The sequence below is a fragment of the Pundamilia nyererei genome, unplaced genomic scaffold, assembly GCF_000239375.1.
Source record: "Pundamilia nyererei isolate P.nyererei 1_Seehausen unplaced genomic scaffold, PunNye1.0 scaffold00030, whole genome shotgun sequence".
Classification (NCBI taxonomy): Eukaryota; Metazoa; Chordata; class Actinopteri; order Cichliformes; family Cichlidae; genus Pundamilia; species Pundamilia nyererei.
The window spans coordinates 912,389-930,785 of NW_005187431.1; the positions used below are offsets into that span (position 1 = coordinate 912,389).

Genomic DNA, 18,397 nt, shown 5'->3' on the forward strand with positions numbered 1-18,397 from the left:
AAATAATGAAATAAATCTGTTTTTTCAACTAAATTTCTTTATACTTTTCTTACCCTCCTAAATTTCAGACTTTTACTTCCTTTTCTTGCTCCTCCACTTTCTCAATCACTCCAACTTTACTCCACTATCAACCTTTGCTCTCTCCTTCCTCTGCCCTCCAACTCTTCATGATGTCCCTCCTACCATTTTTGGCTCTCTCTACCTAATTACTCTTCATCTCCTCTCCAGCCTTGGAATTCCATCACACCTTCCTCTTACCCCAATCTGCTTATTCCCTGCATTTTTGCACACGTCCACCTTCTTTACTGCCTCTAAAAAAGTACAAACTATCTAAGTTTACTTTATCTTTCCTCTGCACCCTGAATCTCTGCTAAACTAAAATTCAATCATCTTTCCTTCTTACTTCTTCTCTGCATCTTTTACCTTCTGTCGTACCCTCTTCATAACCTCAAGTTGTTCTGTGTTCTCCATTTAAATTTTCTTTTGGCTAATTGCTCCAGTGTGGAAGCCAATAGATCATTTTGCCTCATGCTCACATTGCTGCATGACAGCTGCTGGTGAAACCCCACAGGTACACAGAGGATAGAGGGAGGAGAAAAGGCAGTGACAAAGAAAGATAGAGCAGGAAGGCAGAAGAGGAAAGAGGTCAGGAAAAGAACAAAAAGTGCAAGAAGAAGCACTGTGGTTACAGAGACTACTTATGTAATTAAAGTTAAGTGAAGGTGGTGAGCAAAAGATTTGCAAATGATTTGTGATCAATTAAACTTTCTAGTGTAAATAGTAAAACCAAAATACTAAAAAGACTGTTTTCAACTGGTTTGCTATTTACTCACATACAGAATTTAGACAAACACACAAAATAACCAGTGGTATAAATTTTACGGAAAAGTGCTCTTCGTAATTATGCAAATAACAACTGTTTTCCTCACCTTAATAAACAGGTTTTAGTGAACATAGGAGTGTGGCTCTTGGAATAGAAATTCTGGTTGGTCACTGGATTGGTTGAACTCTGGTCCATATTAAATATCTCAGCAATCATGTTTGCATTTTCATTCAATATGCATAGCCTCACAGAGGCACTAGCATGTCTCATGTACACGGAGTTGTTTTATGGGCTTAAACATAAACAAACTTAAACAAAGAGAACATAAACCAGCAGCGGATAAGGAAACTTAAATTCTTAACACTGTGGGGCTTTAAAACATGGCTTTACACTATAGGAGCTCCATGTCAAATGATCATGTTGGTCGATTTTGTCAAGATTTGTGGTGGAGACGAGACCCAAATCCAGAACACAAAGGCAGACAAAGTAAAAAAAAACAGAGAAAGGAAAGTCCAAAATAAATAGCAGACAATCTGACAGGGAAATGAAGAACCAGAGGGCTATGTTTACTTGGAAGACTAAATGAAGACATCAACAGTAGGTGAAAATAGTTAGCACAAAGGAAAAGTAGAAGGAGACACCACAGACACCACAAATTATTCTACAAAGTAAAACAGGGAAATATTAAAAGACAGACGACATTTGGACACTAAACAGTCGGGGTGAAGGACACAAACACATAAATGAGATCGAAGGAACGCAACATGGAAACGCTGGGGAAGCAGAAAAATAAAATCAAAACAGCAACCGAAGTTCAATATGTCACAAAACAACACAAGAACAAAAATGAGTCTGAATTTTAAAATATCACAAAACCAAAGTTCAGCAGGACTTTAATAATAATGGTCACAGGAATCCAAAAGTTAAACAACAGATGACCTCAGGACTGTGAAAGCATTGGTATAAGCAAAGAGAAAACAGGTTGGGTTTACTACAGTTGATCAATGTATTTTTTGATGGGTCAGATGTGGCAAAGCTGAAAGTGAAGTCTTTCACCACCAATTCTTAAACCAGCCCCTGGCATTATACAGCTCACAGATCTGTTTCAGTCCTTTGGTTGTACCTGACCAAAGGTGTGTAGACAATGGGAAATTAGCTTTCAAAGGTGAAAAGTATAAGAAGCTTTTGACCACGCTTTGCTCAACCAGGGATGGAGCAGCTTTGTGACATTAAGCCACTCTCTGATGGGGATCAAAGACTGTTTGGTGGAATGCACGCCTCTGTTGGTGAAACCTAACAAGACAGATTGGGAACACTGAGGGAAATCTGGAGCTCCATTTGAAAAATAAACTGATCCAGTTTGACTTTTTACACCCGGCTCTGGATGAGAGCTGTGATATCTGTAATGCACATCTTTGTTTGTGGACTAACTAAAACTTTTGAGATTACGGCGGAACTGGCAGCAATGCCCTCAGTGAAAAGGTCTATGACAGGGAGTGATTTCTTTGTGGAGGTGACTGCATGCTTGGATAGGCTGTGGCTAGCTGGAAAAATGTGAATGCTGATAAAATAGTGAAAAAATGTTGACTGTTCCAGTGTTTCATTGCCTAATTGCAGTATTAGCCCTTACCATCAGTTCAGTTTGTTGGTGCAATCCTCCACAACAGTCCCAGTTTCTCGTGTAGCCCCTTGGGAAAATGAATTGCGCACCCCTGCCTTAAACAGATGGTATATTTGAGAAGAGGTGAGTGTGTGTTTTTGCTACCTTGTCCGCACACTGTTTTGTCCCAGTTTTGGGGATTTTAAACATACACACACACCGGGAGCAGCTCGTTGTCAGCCTTGTGCCGTCACTGCAAGCAACCCCAGAGCTATTTAAGTCACGACAACAATTCCTATGATGGGGAACAGAGCATGAGGAAGCAGTGGAGAGTCAGCGAGAGGGAAGAGAGAGGGAAGAGAGAAAGTAGGGAAGTAGAATCGGACAGCACTGCACAGCAGGGAGAAGAAAAGATGGATGGCAAATATGATGAGAGAATGAGAGAGAAGGGGGATGTGGACAGATAAGGGGACTAGAAGGGGAGGTTGAGAAATACACTGTGGCAGACAGATGAGGGTGTTAGAGGGGCACAAGGTGAGGGGGTGATTTGGAAAGTTGAAAGTAAGTGAGATGGAGCTGTGAGAGGCGGAATGATGAAAGATGGAGATGGAGTGTGGTAAAAATTGGTCAGGAAGTGGGGAGATGGATGGAAAAGACCTCACCACCTTTTTGACGAAATTCATGTGGGCCTCTGAAAATGCTGCTAGAGCAGCAGTTACATAACCAAAAAGAAAGTCACTCTACAGTTGCCACAGTAACCACTGACACACACCATGGCAACCAAGGTTACACATGTACAGTTTGTCTTAAAAGTCGAGTCAGTCATTGTATGGGATAATGAGATTAAGTTTCTGTGCTGTATCAACAAACTGTGTCTCGGTTATTAGTGGGAGCATTCTGTACATATTCATACAGTATATGCATGCACATACTCTCGCACCCATTCTAACAGTGGTAATCCTCTCACACCCTGTAACTGAAGGAGGAAAATCATTACACAAATCCACAGCCTTAATCACCTCTGTGCCCCTTTATCATACAATCCCCAGAGCTCTCACCAAATGAAACATTACACTGTGCATTACATTCCTGTAATTTGCAGGTCGCACACCTGCTGTTCCTTCCATGTCTGTCTCAGTCAGTGTCTTTTTCACACTCCATTGTCTATTTCCCCCTCTTCTTCCAAATGCATAAAAAACCCAAAACAAAGAAAAACTTTCCTCCCCGTCTCACAAAATCTCACGCAGTTAATTGAGTCTAAAAATGGCCGACTTGGCCCAGGCTTCCTCTAGTGAAACCCAGTTTGTCGATCGTTCTGGACAGTCCATTAGGGATGGTGATTAGGAGAGGAATCTCGCTAATTAGGAGGTTTAACAAGGCAGAACGTCCACGGTGATGGGGAGGCTCTCAGAAGTCCCAGAAGTTTGGTGGAACAGACGAGAGGCTCACGCTCCTTTAAGCTCACGGTAATAATCAAGTCCAGTGACCTTACAGCGAGGACAGCATTTCCCAGCTAAGTCTGTACTGATGAGGGTGGCTGTGTCTTTTTAACTGAATACTTTATCAAAGCCTTATTAAAGCCAGTGGATAGTGCTGGGCTGCTATTAATGTGACACTGAGATTTAGATTTTTCACAGTTGGTTTACAGTGAGTATGGAGATAGATGCACTCTATCTCATTGCTTTTAGCATGCAGCTGGCTGTGTTGTAGGAAACAGCTTGTTTGGGATAATACAGGTTAACCAGGTTGTCTAGCAGCTGATACAAAACCTGCATCTCTTTTAAAATCTTGTCAATCTGCCTTTCAAAATCAGGCACTTGTGCACCTCTGAACTGCTTCTAACACAGCGGCTCTCTTCTGTGATTTCAACACAGACATGCAAAGTCATCAAAATACTTCTGTTTTAAACTTGCATAACTTTTGTTTGGAGGATCGTTGCTTGTGATGAGCTGGGTCTCTGGTCACGACCGTGCTAGGGATTTGTTGAGTATGGGTTTTTTATCATTTACTGGATAAGTCACCAAAAATTCAAACCATCAATGCAGATTTCTATGGCAACATGCTCAGGCACCTGATGAAGAATGTTCCGCAGAAATGACCTGAACTATGGCATGGGACACGGTGTCACACCAACACAATTATCAGTCATCATGCACTCTAGTCCCTGTGAATTTGTCCACTTCCTTTAAATAAAAATTAAGTGGAAGGATTTGTGTTTTGACGCACTGCAAAGGCACAGCTGGAAGGGGACAGAAGAGGCTTTACTGGGAGTAATCCAAAATTAGGTCCCGTGCTAGAAACCATATTATCACAATAGTTCACTCACGATGCAATATTGTCGCAACTTTTAATATTTTGCAATATGCTGACTGTTGCAATAACATATATTGCAATCCATCACATTTTTTAAAAAGCTAATTATGTCCTCAAAGTCAAACTTTATCAGTATCTCTTTTATCCAATAACAAAAGGTTTTCCCACTTTTCTGTGACGTTAGATCAGACGTTAGAGCCGAGTCCCCTCAAGTTGTGCTCATTGACAAAGACTCACTCAGACTGATGGCAACATGTTGGTATGTCTACATTCATAAATCAGATGACAATCTCTCTGAGAGTGATTGCAGTCAGACAGTGACTGTTTGCAGAGGGGTGCAAGTGCTTTACCTTCATAAGTAGTTGCAGCACTCTGGGCAAACACTTAGCCAGCACAAGTTGCAATTCCTATTTTTACTTATGTGACTGAGCCATCAGTTTGCTTTGTGTGTGTGTGTGTGTATGTGTGTGTGTGTCGGCTGTTGGATGGATTTTATAAGTTTGCTCAACTAACGTTATCTCAGGATGGCGTTAATTTATTTGGTTTACCTGTATTGATACAATATTGCTACGCAAAATATCGAGATACTGTGCTGTAACGATGTTTCCCCACCTCCCCAAAACACTAGACATGCCCAGGAAGTTTAGAAACTCCACCTTGGTCTGAATGGCCTTATTCCACCTTCAGATCAGAGAGAGGATATTTTAGAATATAACTAATGGATCCTGCGTTTAAGTGTGCACACCAAACCCTGTGTGGGTAAACACAATAATCTTTACTTTAGCTGTTTTCTGCTAGAATTAAGCTAAGAAAGTGAATAACAGACCTAGTTACAGATGCATCGCATGGTCACAAACAAGACTTGAAATGAAAGCTTTGTTTCTGGTGGATGTGTGAACAGGCAGCTGTCTCTTTAACATGATGGATTTTTTAGAGCTCCCGAGCGTGCAGCACAGCACCATTACTTTTTGTTTTGTTTGCCCTGAAATGTAAGAGTCTCAATATTAAGTGGGCTTTGGAGAAAATTGGAACAGTAGTGGCAATCCACTGCCAAATAAGTGAGGGCCCCTCTGCACCCTGCAGCACAACAGTCAATGATGATTGATTACTCCCTCACAGTCTCATAACTGCGCTCATTATTTCTTTCACAGACGTTCTCTGACCGAGGACAATATCGGAGCTGGCTTTTCCACAAGTTTGCATCTATTAATAAGCATCTGTTAAGAGAAGTTAAAGTCTCGCTCTTGTTTCTGTTACTATATGACATATACAATCTTGGTTAATGCCAGCACACAGTCCAGGCTTTCCTCGCTTTAATAAACCTTCCTCAAACGTACTGTATGTGCGTCAGTGTGCGGTCTGTGGTCTTTTATACTCGGTAATTAGCTTCCTCTGTCTTCTTGCAGGTCACGGGGTTGCTGTTGAGACAAAGCCGTAGAGACACCAACAGTATAAACTCAGCTCACTGGAGGCAGCTTCCTTTATTGTGTAAGAAACTCCAGTAGGCTCTTTTAACATTCACCTTGCAGCGAGTAGTAATCACAATATGGATCCCTCAGCCACTTCTTAAGCACGTAATTAGGTGTGCTGCGTTAAGGAACGTTAATCAGCAGGGAGGAAACTTCTGTTTTACTTCCCTCACGTTCAAAGGCAGTTGAGCAGGAACTACACCATGGGCAGTTCGGTGACACAAAGCAGCCAAATGCAGAAAATGTAGCATACTCTCCTGCTTCTTCTTGATCTCCGGTCTCCCTTTGTTTCCTTTTAAACACATGCTCTCTCTCCTTCTCTCTCCTTCTCTCTCGTTTTCATTCACATGCACGCTTAAACATTACGACTGGCGTTGTGTTCCAACTCAACACACAGCTGTTTCAAGTCTTGGCACCAGCGCTCGTGACAGTAATTACGTGCCTAGTGGAGGTGGAACTAGTCTGTGCTGAGAGCTAGGAAATAGCAATCTGGAAGAACAGTGCTGCACGGGAAGAAGGCGACACTCTGTGAGGCAACCAGACCTTCTGCTTAACTTGGAAGCAGGACACCCCAATATGGTCTCCTTACGAAAGGAGGGCCAGCATTAGATCGCAGAGCCAAGGCAGCAAGTATTGTGTGTTTGATGATGAGGCCGCCTTACCATTAGCATTGATATATTAAGTGACTGCTGTTTAGATAAATGTAGTTAAGATAAGTAAAATAATAAAAATTAATCTTATGCCAAATGAAAAATAAGTTTTGGATGTTGAATGATTAGAATTTCTCACATTGAGTTTGGAGATTTGTCTTTTTAAATTATTACTAAATCTATACTCCACTCCCCACAATAATTAACTACCAGTGCTGGACAGGTGGTAAGATTAGTCACCTGGATGGTGTAAGGTTGTAGTGATGACAGAAGGTATCTCAGCATAAGCCACAGCCATATTCTGTTATTTTAATCACAGCACGGGCAAACAGACCAAAAATAACAGTGATGAGCACTGTACTAAAAAGAGACGTCATCATATCGAGGGATATCTTTCCATTATCTGGATACATTTAGTCTAACTGGTGATCAACTTGCTAACGTAACCCAGGGTTTCCCCAGCATGTTCATCTGAAAGGAGTGGCAACATCTGGCCAATCACAAACACGGAGAAGTGTACTGGCAGCACATAGGCTGATTTTTACAAATAAAAATAAAACCGTTATAAAAATATAAACATGTTAAAAAAAAACAGTGCAGACTGAAAGCAACACATGCAGACAAAGCTGCGAGTGTGTGTGAGTGTGAGAGAGAAAGCACTGTATTAAAAGTGTATGAATGTGTGAGCGCTGTGAATGATTTGGTCAGCAAGACTGCAGAAGAGCTACTAATAAAGTTTAGCCTATCTGAAGCCAGAAAAGAAAGCCAAGAAAAATGCTGACTGTGTAAGTTAACAGACTTGTTAGTATCATTTATTATTGTTAGGATCATTTATTAATGCTCATAAAAACGAAAACTTTGGAAGATTGTAGCCAACAAGAAAAAAAAACATGGAATAAAGTTGTGTCTAAGAATGTGTTTTAATTACTGATGCTCATCTAAGAAACACAAAGACTTTAGATGCTATTAAAAAATCTAGACCATCCTGCTGTCCGTGCACAGAGTTTCAAGCGATCTTCCAGGAAGGGATGACGCTATTTACAAAGAACTGGTAAATGGACTGGTTCTTATATAGCACCTTTCTACTCTATCTGAGCACTCAAAGGGCTTTATACACCATGCCTCCTTCACCCATTAACACAAGCAGCTTTTATAATGCTGAAGTGGATTGTATCTTACATTCACACTCTGATGGAAACATCAGAGAGAAACTTGGGGTTAGTATCTTGCTGAAGGATATTTGGCATGCGGGCTGGAGCAGTCAGTTGTCAAACCGCCAACCTACTAATCAGTACATGACCTGACCTGTACCATACCTCCCAAGCTACAGGATCACTAGACAGTGACTTCATACCTGTTGATCTCTAACCTAGAGCATAACCTGCTGCAGAGAAGGTAATAATGTGAGTTACCATAGTAAGAAGTGAACCAATTTCAACCAAATGTAATAAAATGCTTTAAATACTTTCAGCAAACACATTATGCTCATTTCTACCTGCACATTTTTATTCCTGGAACACACAAGAGTAGCTTTGCATGATTCATGGTTCATAATAATCCTTATTTATCTTATACTCTGTCTTTGTTTTCCCTGCCTTTACAATTTAAGCCAAACTTTTTCTGACTGGCTGCCTCTTGCAAACAGAAGAGTTCAACGGCAGGTGGGTGGGGCTTCTTCACAGCCAAAGCTTTGCCCCTGTGATAGTATTTTATGTCACTCCTCTCAGTGACATCATACAGGCTAAGAGAGGAAAACATTGTCTGGAATGAAGCATTTAGAGTAATCTGAATTTAACATTTCATATCCCCGTTTGAACAGCTCATCTGAACAGGCATTATCTGTTTTCTCAAAGCTGTTAATAGAATTAATTCTGAGTGTTTTCAGTTAGACTCTGGTTGTGAAAGGGCAAACTCAGTTAATTCAGATAACAGTTGGTTGGAATATAGAAGTTAATGTTACTGTCCAGGAAAAAAGTTAAATTGATTTAAATGACCACCACTAAATGTAAAAATATTTCTCCAAGAACAAATCAGATCAACTTAAAGAGTTTTCCACTATTGCTTTCAGCCATTTATCACCGTTTAAAGGTCTGACCTGCTCTTGGATTTGGTTGATGTGATAGGAGATCGCATAGCAGCAAAACTACCTCTTCCCTTATATTTGCTCTTGGCCAGGCCATCATAGCTAATTTGTCCCGTCAGGCTCTGCTACCTCCAGTCTGCCCCGTCTTGCAGTTGAAATCCAACATTAATTTCCTTTACTTCACCAACTCAAGGACAGCAGTTCATTCTCGGGAGCTTGACAAACTGCTTGTGCTACAGGTACAGTACAACCCCAATTCCCCTTTGTTAGGACAGCCCTCCTACCAAGGCAGCTTAATAGTTATTGTCATCGTGTGCCTTTACTGGTCGTCAACCAGCAGATATCTGGACAGAAATAATGATAAATGTTTCTGGTTATTATTGCTATTCTCCAAGTGAACAAGCTACAGGAAAGGTAGGACATCCCAGGGAGCACACATACCAATGAGCTAATATATTAAACTGGAGCTTGAATCAGCCCTAAATGTAGGAAGCACTATGATGTAATAAAATGTGGCAAGTACTGGCACAGAGAGAACAGACAGAAGTGAGTTTTTGACAGGTTGTCATGACAATTTCTAGTAAATTTAAATTTGAATCACCAATCACACAAAAAGCTACTGTTTGTGTGTGTGTTTTTAAAGAAAATGGTCAATATACAGCATTGCCTTTGTTCATTCCTGTTTACTTTACGATATAACGATTTGGATTAAAGAGCAAAGACGGGAAAATTCAGCCACAAAGTCCATAATAATCCACGCCTAAGGACATGAGCAGTTGCCCAAAACAAACAGCAACAGAGCTGAAACAAAGCTGAATGGAAAATGAGAGCAGAGCAGTGCATTGATTCTATTTGAGCAGCTGATGATTCCTGGAAAAAAATAAAATAAAAAAGAATTCTCAAAGAGAAACACGAGATAGTTATGAAATACGGTGCTTGGTGTTTAGGAATCCTCGTGGTTATTATTGAGAGAGAGTTCAGAGTAAAGTTGAAGAAACGTCTGTGTGGGCTTCGCCTGGGGAAGGACTTGCTGTAATGTCGCCGTCGACCAATTAAGTTTGATAAATGTGACCGCTGCTTTCAGACCGGCGGGAGGAACGACTGCAGTCGGCGTCTGCAGGACTTAGCCAGATAATAAAGGTTAACTTCACTGTAAAGATAAAAGAGTGGAAAGCCACAGAAAGTTGGGCTGTGTGTTTTTTTTCATTCAAAAACACAAATATTAACACTGGTTGCAAGTTGTGTGCATGCTGCCCAAATGCCTGGCGAGAAGCTGTACTGTAAGCTGGGAGTGGACCTTTGTCGCTGTCTGTGGTGCTGAAAGCCTCAGCGCTGTCTGCTTTTGATACTGGAAACAATTTTGGATTACCTTGAACTTTAGTGAAGTCTCTCTTTGGACAAGGAAAAAAGAAATAGAAAGAAATGTGAAATACCTGGTGATCTAATGTCGCTATCTGTATGGAGGACAGCAAGCATGCAATCATACTGAAAGGCGCTGACAACTCCCTATTCTCTCTATTACAGGTGTTGGGCGTTTTGGATCAGCCTGCAAGCTTATTCTCTGGAGAATCCCAGCCGGCCAAAAATAAAGAAGAGGGGGGAAAGGAACTTAAATCGCAAACTATTACACATCCTTAAATGAGTCAATGATTTAAAATATATGGAGATTAAAAAGCAAACTTACGAGTGCCATCAAACCGAGTGGCTATAGTGTCCAGAAACGTGTTCTGCGGCGCTAGTAATCCCTTCATCACAGGCATTTTCCCTGCCTAATGTCGAATTCCCCATCAAAGTTACTGAAGAGATGGTGCAAGTCGTCCAAACGCTTGAGGTGCTCCCATCGAAGGTGCTGATGGCTATATGACCGAGCAGCTATCCAGTCAACTCAGCACAACGCAAAAGCCCCTAGTTGGTGGGGAGCGCACGTGATGCGCTCACCCGTGCGTCTGTTGCGTGTGTTAAGGACAGGAGAAGAGGGAGACCACAGGTGCTGCTCAGGTAACAGCGAGGGACAGGGTGACACTCCCTGTCAGCGATTCCATTATTATGTCGGTTGGAGCCAACGATCATCTATCCACAGCGTGCAGCGGTGAGAGACGAGCATTCTTAACAGCTGTGATTAAAGCCGCAAATCTGACAGTTTCTCGGCGTGGAGACACGGTGACATCACAACAGAGAAAAACAGCTGACTCCTGAACTTTTATTGAAATTTTGATTTACAGCTTTTTAATTAGTTTCCTCCCACTTAGCGCGTCACTCAAGTGAGTCGTGAATTTCTCTTATGCCGTTGCTCAGTGTGCTCTGCTTAAGGACGCCGCGGTGTTAAAATAAAGCCAATAAACTACATCAGTTGTGCAGACTGCAAATAAGTCACTTAAGTAGGTGCACGACTCATTCACGTCGTTGTGTTGGAAGCGTGTCCGCACTGTTTTTAGCGACATCTGGTGGTAGGATCAAGGTACGGCCTGCATGGAAGGCACGGAAAGATGGGCTGAAGTCTGCCATGAGCTGCACAACATCGCTGCGCAGCTCGGATCCGCTGTGCTACATCGCCATCCTGTGGATGCTAAGATACAGATCTCCATAAAGCCTGTAAATGTGCAGCACATAAATGCTCCTTAACTAGTTACAGTTTCTTATATAGATATGTGTATATAACATTACTCACACTGCACTTTATGTATATATGAAAAAAATAATCAGAGTGTATTTACTGTATATAGTAACCATTTGTAAATAGTAGAAAATACCGGTAGAGTTTTGAGGCTTTTATTATTTGTCCACTATTTTTTCTTAGGTACTTATTTTTCTATTTTTTTCTCATATATTTCTCATTCCCTTCGTCTTGTTGACCCTTGTGCTGCTGTAATGTGTGAATTTCCCCAATGTCAATGAAGTCTATGTCTTTGTCTAAAAAAATCACTTAAACCGTTTAGTGAGACGTACAATGAAAATGACATTGAAGAAGCTGTAACAGCAAGACTCAGTTTTATCAATGTCATAACAGTACGGTCGAATATTTCAAAAGCAACATCCCATGAAAATGTTTGTCTTTTTTTTTGTTTTTGAGGGATCTGGACAAGCATCCTTTTTGTGGCTACAGTGGACCACTCCTTAGTGTATCACTCATTTATCAGCTAAAAGCTTCATTGAGATAAAAAATCTCTTTTCTAAGAGAGACTATAACCAAGAGGGCAGCAGAAATTACAAAATATCCTTCTGTTGCAAGATGTTTGGGGTTTTCATTTATATGTTTATATGACTGCTTAACATGGCCGTGGTCAGGAGGTATAGTGAGTCATCTACCAACAGGAAGTCAGACATTTGCTTCCTAGGCATGGAAAAAAGCACTAGTATGAATCTATCTGTGTGTGATTGGGGGGAATAAGGCTTGTAGTAACACCTGCTATTAAGTACGAGTCCATTTAACATTTATTTTAATAGGATTCAAACATAGACTATACTCTTTAGTCTTTCTGAGGCACTCTTTAGTAAATTTCCTCCTGTGCTTATGTTGTAGAGAGGCCCACTTCTGATTCTGCTTCAAATTCTTTGATATGATACACAATTTATAGTTGAATCAATAGCTGCACACTGCCCAGCTCCTGAGGCAACAAGAAAGCCTCAAACTAAACATTTCCACCGTCATGTTTCCCAGCTGATATGAGGCTCTTCTCTGGAAAAGCTGTTTTTGGTCTGCAGCAAATATGTCTGTTGTTATTGTGGCCAAACAGTGATATCTCTTATTCACTGATCCAGGATGTGTTATTCCACAAAAAAAAAAAAAAAACATTGGTATGTTCAGTAGTAACGTGTACCTTTGCTCTAATGTTCTTTATAGATAGCAAATGCTTTTTCCTGATACGACTCCCATGCAGCTCAGATTTGGTTTTGACAACAACATTAGCGACAGATCCTGGAGATTTCTTTGTGCATTAAACAGTTTTGTTCTTAGGCTGAATTTTCTGGAGCGGTAGGTCACAGAGAAACTGGCAGTCATTAGAAATCACTGCCGCTTGTAGATGATTTTCTTGCAGTGGAATGATTTGATGTTCTTTTTTCCACAGACTACCAGACTCATAAACATCCTCCACCTTTTTCTAAAGACCTGAGAGAGCTTCTTAGACCCTGATGACACGGCACACTTCAGAAGTAAGACAGCTCCAGAACTGGAAGAGGACTAAATTAGACAGTTTCCACTTTCCCTACAAGTTTCTATTTATTGGTACTTAATCTGCAAGCCTAATTCCTAATTTTATGGTTCTAAAGTAGTAAAATTTGTACTTTTTCCACATCATTAATAACTTTTCTAATTAAAATCTGCCTTTTTTCTTAAATCCATGTACTGTTATATACTGTTTAAAAGATGATAACACGAAGTCATTCTGTGCTGCTGCGCTTGGTCTTTTCTGTTGGCTGTGGGCACTTGTGGTTTCTGGGTTCGTGCGGGTTCTCATCACCACTCTGTGCTCTGATGTTTTGACTCTAGTGATCAGGGGAACTTGATGGAAATGGGGTTGTCCTTACAAACCACCACACTGCTTGTTGTTGCGCCCCTCCCTCGTCCTGCGGAAACCCTGATAAGGATAAGTGGAAGAGGATGGATGGATGATGGATGGGAGTAGGACACCTGTAAATACTTTCTGAAGCTCAAGAAAAAAGAAAATAAATAAATAAAAGATCTTCAAATGCTTCACTTGTTTGGATATTGTTCAAATAGTAATTTTTCTCATGATGTGCTTCTTTTCCACATGATAATATCTTCTAAAATGCAAACCTTTCCTCAACAGGAAACATTCAGTATAAAAAGCAATTTATTTCAGCATAAGCTCAAGGTGCTCCTAAGGAGCAGAGTTACTGAGATATTGGCTAACAGTAAGAGACACCACCTGCTACTAAAAGGTTGGGCAGGAATGTTTAAGAAACTGCCTCGTGTAATAAAATCCCAATTTGCAAATCCTTATTTTCTCCAGTACGTAAATCAAGAAATAGGACTACATCCAAGTTTTCAATTTCAAGGTTCATGCTGCAAGTACAAGATACCTCTAGGAAATATCTTGAAACCTATCTTGTAAGTTCATGAACCCACAAATACACACATGTTCAACAAAAGCCATAACTAAACTCCATTCTAGGTCAGTCCCATTACCTACAGTGCTACAGCATGGGCCTAAACAGCAAAAGTCAAAAACAGTGCCTCCTACTCAGCTCTTTCCCAAAAGTGAAGCAGCTGTTTTAGTGTTTATGTCATGTGGAAAACATGTAGTCATCAGGCGCTCCCAGACCCATCAAAATGTGAATCATATGTCTCCTCTGTGCCTTCAAACAAGCTCACGAACTGTACACGCATTCAAACAAATGCATTCAGGATCCACATAAAGAAATATGTGAGTCATGTCCCCGAGGTGAGCCAGAGCCAAGTAGTTAAGCACACAGAGCTTCTTCCATAAATGTGTCAGCTAATAAAATTAAAACAGACAGCCAACACACTGCGATGCTCCACCTGAGTAATTAAATGCTTAATGCATCGTTTAATCCTAATCACTGCACCAAATACACATCTTGCGTGCATGTGTGTGTGCGCCTCACAGTTAAGTTCATAGCAAAGTGACAGTCGAGCCAAAGTGAGTCGCTGTGGATTCCAGCGTTACCTCACCAGAAATGTTATTAAACCTCCAAAGATTAGAGCCAATTAAGCTTCCGCGTAATTATCAATCAATCACTGTAGCTGTGACAACACTTAAGGCACTAGAGAAAAAATATTTGGGATATTAAAGAAAAATAGTTTATTTGCAGAGCTATCACCATGCTTTTTTATAACATTTACCTTACCCCAAAGGGAGAAAAAAAAATGTCTTTCCCTCCACACCACCTCCCATCTGTCCAAATTGTTTTTAATGCTTGCAAACACGGCAACTTTACACCTAACTTTATTATTAATCTACTGCATGAGGTGACATAAATAAACCTCTCTTACAGCAGATATTTTCTCAGCTCAGGTGTAACGTTTTAAATGGCTCTCATTTGGACGTGTCAGTGCCGGAGTGCTGCACACTGGGTCATTGTTATTGATTACTGAGACTGAGGCTTTGTTTACATTATTCATTACACCTGAAATGGCATTTCAGAATGTCTGTGGACATCCTGACACGTGGAGGTAGGGGGGCAATGTGTATTTGTGTCGCAGAAAACATTAGACAACCCTTGTCAAAATTTGGTGCAATGGATAGATTTCTTCCAGCCACCGTTCCCTAAGTCAGATAGCACCGCTAGGGGGCGGCAAAGTTACGTTTTATTAATCCCTCAGCTGGATGGGGATGTTGGTTTAAAAATGTACACGAACCCATTAATATGCACCAATTACAAGTGAATTTAAAATGTTTGAATAGTGCACAATAATAATAACTGTAATGAAGATCATTACACCTATATGCATTTGTACTGCTTTACAGTAATCTCAGCTCCAGCTCTGAGTCTCTCTGTGTTATTTTGGTATAAATAGTTGGACCCTAATCAGATCTGACCTTGTGCTTGTATAATGTACAGTCATGCATTTATGCTGAAGATTCCCTTGCGGCATTAAAGCAACACAATGCTAGCATTTCAACTTCACGTTTTTTGCTATGCGCGGTGCAGGCACACCTAATGAAGGAAACACACACACCTTTGCAACAGGCTATTTTACATGAAATATGTACAAAGCCACGTTTCCACAGATCAATACTGGTGTCCTCACTCACAATCAACACTGCACGGGATCTAATGATACAGGCAATTACAGAAATGTCACATGACACATCACACCTGCCCTCTTCTAACCAGTATTTACACTTCCTATCTTTTGTCCTTTCTTTCTTGTCCTTTGTTTCCATTATTCCCACAAAACAAAACCCATCAATTTTTCAATCAAGCAAGTAAGTAGGGCAGCATCTCGCATCTGATCCTGAGCTCACAATCTAATCTGAAACCTGGAGGCTCCTAAATTCAAACCTTTTTTTCAGAGACTTTCTGATTTGTATACATTTAACAAAGCCACCTTAACACAAGGCTATGGTTTTTCAGGCAGTGTTTGATACCCAGGCTGGTACATTAACAGACTGAGGAGCCTGTGCACGCCCCAGATCAGGAGAGACCTGAGGAGAGACAGTCGCCTTAAAGCCAAGCTATGATACAATGTTAGAGATAAGATTATAGTATGGCCATCTAATATGTTTGCAGAGAGATTTTTTCTGGTAAAGATGTTTCATATTAGAGCAAATAATAACGACAGTGGCTGAATAAGAATGAAGTAACATTACCAGGAACTCACAGCCCAAACCCACTGCAAGAGAAAGCCCTGCATTCAAAACAGGAATTTTAGACACAAAAAGATTTGGTTGTGCAGAGAATTGTCCCTGACATACATGTAATTCTACATTATATCATCAAACTTTTAATGTGAACAAAAATTCAATAAAGATTGTCAGTCAATCAAAGTGTAGCTAGTTGTTTACTCCAAGGACATGTAAGATAGCAACACACAAACATCTGATGATACATTTAAGGGGCCCAAACTAGACACTGGTCATTTGTAACAGAGTCAAAAACAAACAGCTCAAAAATAGAACTTTTAGCAATATGCTGAATTTTATCATCTGATCATATATTTTTTCTCCCTCCATTCAGTTTATTAACTGCTTATCCAATTTAGGGTCATGCAGCCCATCCCAGCTGTCATTTTTTTAAGTGCTATCTTAATTTATGACTGATAATTACGGCTGCCAAATACATAACGGCTCATAAGTTTGGAGAATGACATGAGAGCTTATGCTCAGATTCATCAAATAAATTGTAACATTGATAGTAAATAAGCAAAGATATAAGCAACGTTTTTTTTTTTCAAAGTAAAACAATCGTTTTGTCTTTTCATCAAATTTTGCAGCATCAGAGCCTGAATGACCTTTGACACTAGATATAAGCTTATGGAGGTAATATGGTTATGCTTTTCACTCACACTTCTTACAGGCCATGTGGTCAGCTTGTTTCCACAATAGTTCAGTGACACTGAGATCCATTAACTATGTTTGATATTCCTTTTTTGTCCACTGCACTGGACAAAGACAGCCAGCTGCTTCTGCTCTTGTATATTTTGTAATAGTTTGGAGCTGTGTATAGGACCATTATCCTGCTGTAAGCAAACAAGTGTCCTAGGAGTATATCATAGAATTAAATAACATAGCTAGTCTTCTTTTTATCAAGATCACTTTTATCTTGTACAAATCTCCTACTTTAATCCCACCATATTTATATTAGGCTTTTGACATCAGGCAGCCCCACCCCTCCTCCTCAGCACCTTTTTCTTTTTTTGTTCCACATCTTAAAACCTTAGACAAAGATAGGAATTGAAGGAATTGTCTGTCAGCAAGATGTGCCTGGGGAACCCACACCAACAGGGGGCCCCCAAGAGCGCTTGAAACGTCACAAAAGGCAGTTTGATTAAATGTATTTCTTGTGCATGTGACATATCAGTAGTACAAGTTCATGCTACTGCTATAATCATTTTTACTGTCAGAGCCAGGATCATGCTCATGCACAGTGTAAGTATTTGTAAGAAGATTGGTGTCCAAGTAAGTTTTAAAAAAGTATTTATCCCCCTGGGGCTAAAAAGAAAAGAAAAGAATCAGAGGGAAAAAAAGGAAGATAAACGTATGTTTCTGAGAATAATCACATATAAGCAGTTAATCATTAAGACTGGCTAACAGTGACATTAGCTAAACAAGAGCTTTTGGTTCAGTCAAGTTGTAGTGAGCTTAGGTGATGCTGCATGGAAACCACAGGCATTAAAGTTAATAATCTAGTGCTAGCTCTCTATTTAGTTGGTTTCTGTTTAATTTATTTAATATTGTCTGTTTTTACATTTGTCATGTGGCATTCGTCATGTAAAAATGAAAAATTTAATTTAGGTCATTATAAACTCTTGTTGTGCCCTTTTGCGCATTTAAAAAAAAAACAATTGACTTGTTTTAAAAGGGCACTGTCTGCTCGTTTATTTTATTTCTTTCCAGCACACTAGAAAAACATGATAATAGTTTATTAGATGCATACTGATCAAGCATGAACAACATATAGTTAATAATGGTGGCACTGAAGTAGGCTGTTGGTGATGAGTTTAGCTGGGGGCGGGGCCCCAAATCAAATTCTGCCCAGAAATATAGAGAACCAAGAGTGACATCTTTTAATAATTCATTAAATGTGTCAGGAACTAATTAAAATTGGAAATAAATAATGAATTAATTATGTTATTAATTCAGTGAACTTTGAATTAATTAATTAATGAATTAATGAATTGAATGCGGCATGAACTAATTAAAAATGGAAATGAATAAATAATTAAATATGTCATTAATTAATCAAATTTGGAAAAATAAATAAATAAGCCTGTCATTAATGGATTAAAATAGAAAATAATTAATTTATTAA

General features: G+C 39.9%; 1 protein-coding gene across 1 annotated transcript in view; it reads right to left on the reverse strand.

Annotated features, from left to right (window-relative positions):
- kcnh8 (potassium voltage-gated channel, subfamily H (eag-related), member 8) overlaps positions 1–10,698 on the reverse strand; it is a 53,958-nt gene extending 43,260 nt beyond the window's left edge. The window contains exon 1 of the mRNA XM_005728913.1: positions 10,623–10,698. Within this exon, the coding sequence (XP_005728970.1) occupies positions 10,623–10,698 (76 nt within the window). The remainder of the gene's footprint in view (positions 1–10,622) is intronic.
- Positions 10,699–18,397: the final 7,699 nt, after the last annotated feature.